The 2,758-nt window shown below is 32.8% G+C and overlaps 1 protein-coding gene across 1 annotated transcript; it reads right to left on the bottom strand.

The window, feature by feature from the left end:
• Window positions 1-497: 497 nt before the first annotated feature.
• On the bottom strand, window positions 498-1,390 carry LOC116182305. The gene is made up of 2 exons (XM_031502828.1): window positions 1,267-1,390; window positions 498-1,213 (listed from the first exon to the last, which is right to left on the bottom strand). Exons 1-2 carry the CDS (start codon window positions 1,309-1,311, stop codon window positions 809-811), a joined length of 450 nt encoding a protein of 149 aa, XP_031358688.1. The 5' UTR covers window positions 1,312-1,390; the 3' UTR covers window positions 498-808.
• Window positions 1,391-2,758: the final 1,368 nt, after the last annotated feature.

The following is a 2,758-nucleotide window of genomic DNA, read 5'->3' as shown; positions in this document are numbered from 1 at the left end:
AATTTGTTGCTACAAGCTAGCCGTTGCCCATTAATTGTTTTTGGCTAAGATTTTTAAGTTCCATCTTAGAAGTTTAAAAATTTTATTTTCAAAAGAGCAAGGTTCAACATCCATGTTTTTTACCATTATGTGAACAATCAGTTATATAGTAATGATAAGTGCATTTAAATGCATTAAAAAGAACAATATACTTGAAGTTTTCATAAAGTATGCGTACATATTAATAATAATATAGTATACTATCTAAAGACATGATTACACGCTAAACTAAACCTACGGCCCAAATAATGGGAGCTTTCGATGCTGAAATGATTTGGAAAATTTGATATTTACCATCATACAAAATAAATACTGTTAAAATCTTACTTTGATTAAGGGTGGTAATGAAGTCCATTTGTTAATAATAATTAAGAATGCATTGTTATTTATTTATTTATTATCCCTCTCTTGTTCTGGGCCCTCAACAGGCTTGTCACCCAATTAGAGAGTGACCCGCATAATGCTTTTTAGAGGTGCCTCGTGCAGAAGGTCTTAAGTGGTTCTATACTACTCCGGTATTTACCTTACGAATTAGGAAAACTGCAGGAAAACCTAATTCGGAGTAGCCAGTAGAATCGGAACTGGTCCAAGGTAAATCCAATCTCTGCCACAGATGAGAAATTCACCTCAACCCAGGTTCGAACCTCCGGATTTATAGCCCAACGCTCTACCATCTGAGCCATACAGCCGGTTGTTATCCATATAAACGAAATTTAATCATAAGTTAATAAACTAATCAAAATAGTACTAAAGCGTTTCTTACATTAAATTACCTTGACTTTAGACAAGAATCAGTGGTATAATTCAAGTGAATTTGATCAACAATGCAATTATTTAATATTCCTATTATATATTCAGATTTAGCATCGACGATATTTTTACATGCGTTTATTATTGACGCGGAGATTTCTTCCTTTTTACCTTCTATATCGTACAACTCTAAAAATGTCATTCCTAATGGGACTAAGGTGTCCCATTTTAATTTATCATTATCATCAAGCATCCCCATAAGTTTAAGCCAACATACTCCATACTCGTTCGTAAACGGATCGTCAATTTTTACTTTATAGTCCTTGTCAAATATTTTCGCAATTCTTTCTCTTTTAACGTTTAGCTGTTCAAAGCATACATAATCTTCCTTATTGTAAACTTCGTTCAGGTGTTTTCCCAAGACCTACAATAATAAAAAACGTACATTTTATGAGACGTGACCATCAGTAGCTGTACTTGATAAACTGCAATTGCTAGCAGGAGGTGTTGAAGAACTTGCATTATGAGTCCATAAAAAGGTCGTTAAATAGATCACTTTGATAACTAAGTGTTGATTTGTTCACCTATCAATAATCTCAACACGCGTCGAATTATTTATATACTTACGCAGTACTTGAGTTAAAGTTTATCATTATTTCGGTGTAACCCTCGCTTACTCGTTTAAAAAAAGATAAAGAAAAATATAAAGTACAAGTACGATTAAGCAATTGTTGTTTTCATTTCATTGGGTATTGATATCACTGATAATTTGGTAATTATAAATCCCTTTTGTACCATTACAGTAATTAGGCAATTAGGTAATTCAAATTGGTATGGGTAAATAAGAGTAGTATTATAAAATATAGGTAGGAGTACATGTGAAAGTTCACAGAATCATCCGAGAAAACAATATGCAGGGTGCGTCAGAAAAATGGTCGGATATTTCAACTACTCAGGAAAAGAAAGAAACAGTTTTAATAAACACATAGCTCCAAAAATTAAGTGTTTCAGAGTTGATTTTGTGTCTTAATTTAAATATTTTTGTATTCGATCGAATAAGAGCTTCCTTTCAACGAAGATATCCAAATGGAAGGAAGACACATAGAATTTTACTTTACATTATGAAACAACACTCTTCCTTTGCTTTATGGATGTTATTTGTTGAAGACAATACAAAATTTGCTCTATCCCTAAAACGCTTAATTTGTGGACCTAGGTTCATTAAGACTTTTTGACTTCTTTTCATTTTCATACATGGATGATATTATACGACCTTTTTTTAAACACCCTGTATAGTAGATATATTAAATATTAACAGCGGTAAAGACCTGTTACCGATCGTAGACAATTGTCAGATATTGATTTAATTCTTACGTTTGCACAACTTGTTGAGAAATAAAACGCATTAAACACGTATTACACAATTATTAGAAGTTTAGAGCACAATTCATTTAGATATCAACCCAGCCTTTATTCCCATAGTCACAGAATCAGGCCCATGTTCAAAAGCCCTTACAATATTTTTCATGTTAAACCATACGATTGTAAACCGGCGGCGGCGTCAGGTGACCGGCATTCTTTCCTGGCGAGAGTACCCCGTACTGTATATATGCAAACATATATGGAGTATATGTATTTTGGAAAATTGTCTAAAGTCTGGAGAATACATTGCAGACACATAAAAGCAGTTCAACAGCCCTTACAAATGAATAATGATTCATTTGCCAATAGTATTTTACATTATTAGCCAGGTAAGTGAGTTTTTACTGGCGATAGGAGAAGTTGACTGTCATCTCCTAGAGCCAGTAAAAACTATTACCTGGCATATAATGTACATATTTGTTACTCATTTGTAAACAATAGTAAACGTAAATCGAGACGTAAATAATTAGTTTTTAAATTGATCTCAAAGAAATGTCTAAAATATCATGTTATCCATGTAACAGAGACTTCGCATTAATTCTGGCCA

Source organism: Photinus pyralis, unplaced genomic scaffold (assembly GCF_008802855.1).
Source record: "Photinus pyralis isolate 1611_PpyrPB1 unplaced genomic scaffold, Ppyr1.3 Ppyr1.4_unclustered_Scaffold4538, whole genome shotgun sequence".
Classification (NCBI taxonomy): domain Eukaryota; kingdom Metazoa; phylum Arthropoda; class Insecta; order Coleoptera; family Lampyridae; genus Photinus; species Photinus pyralis.
This window is presented reverse-complemented; position numbering and strand designations above follow the sequence as displayed.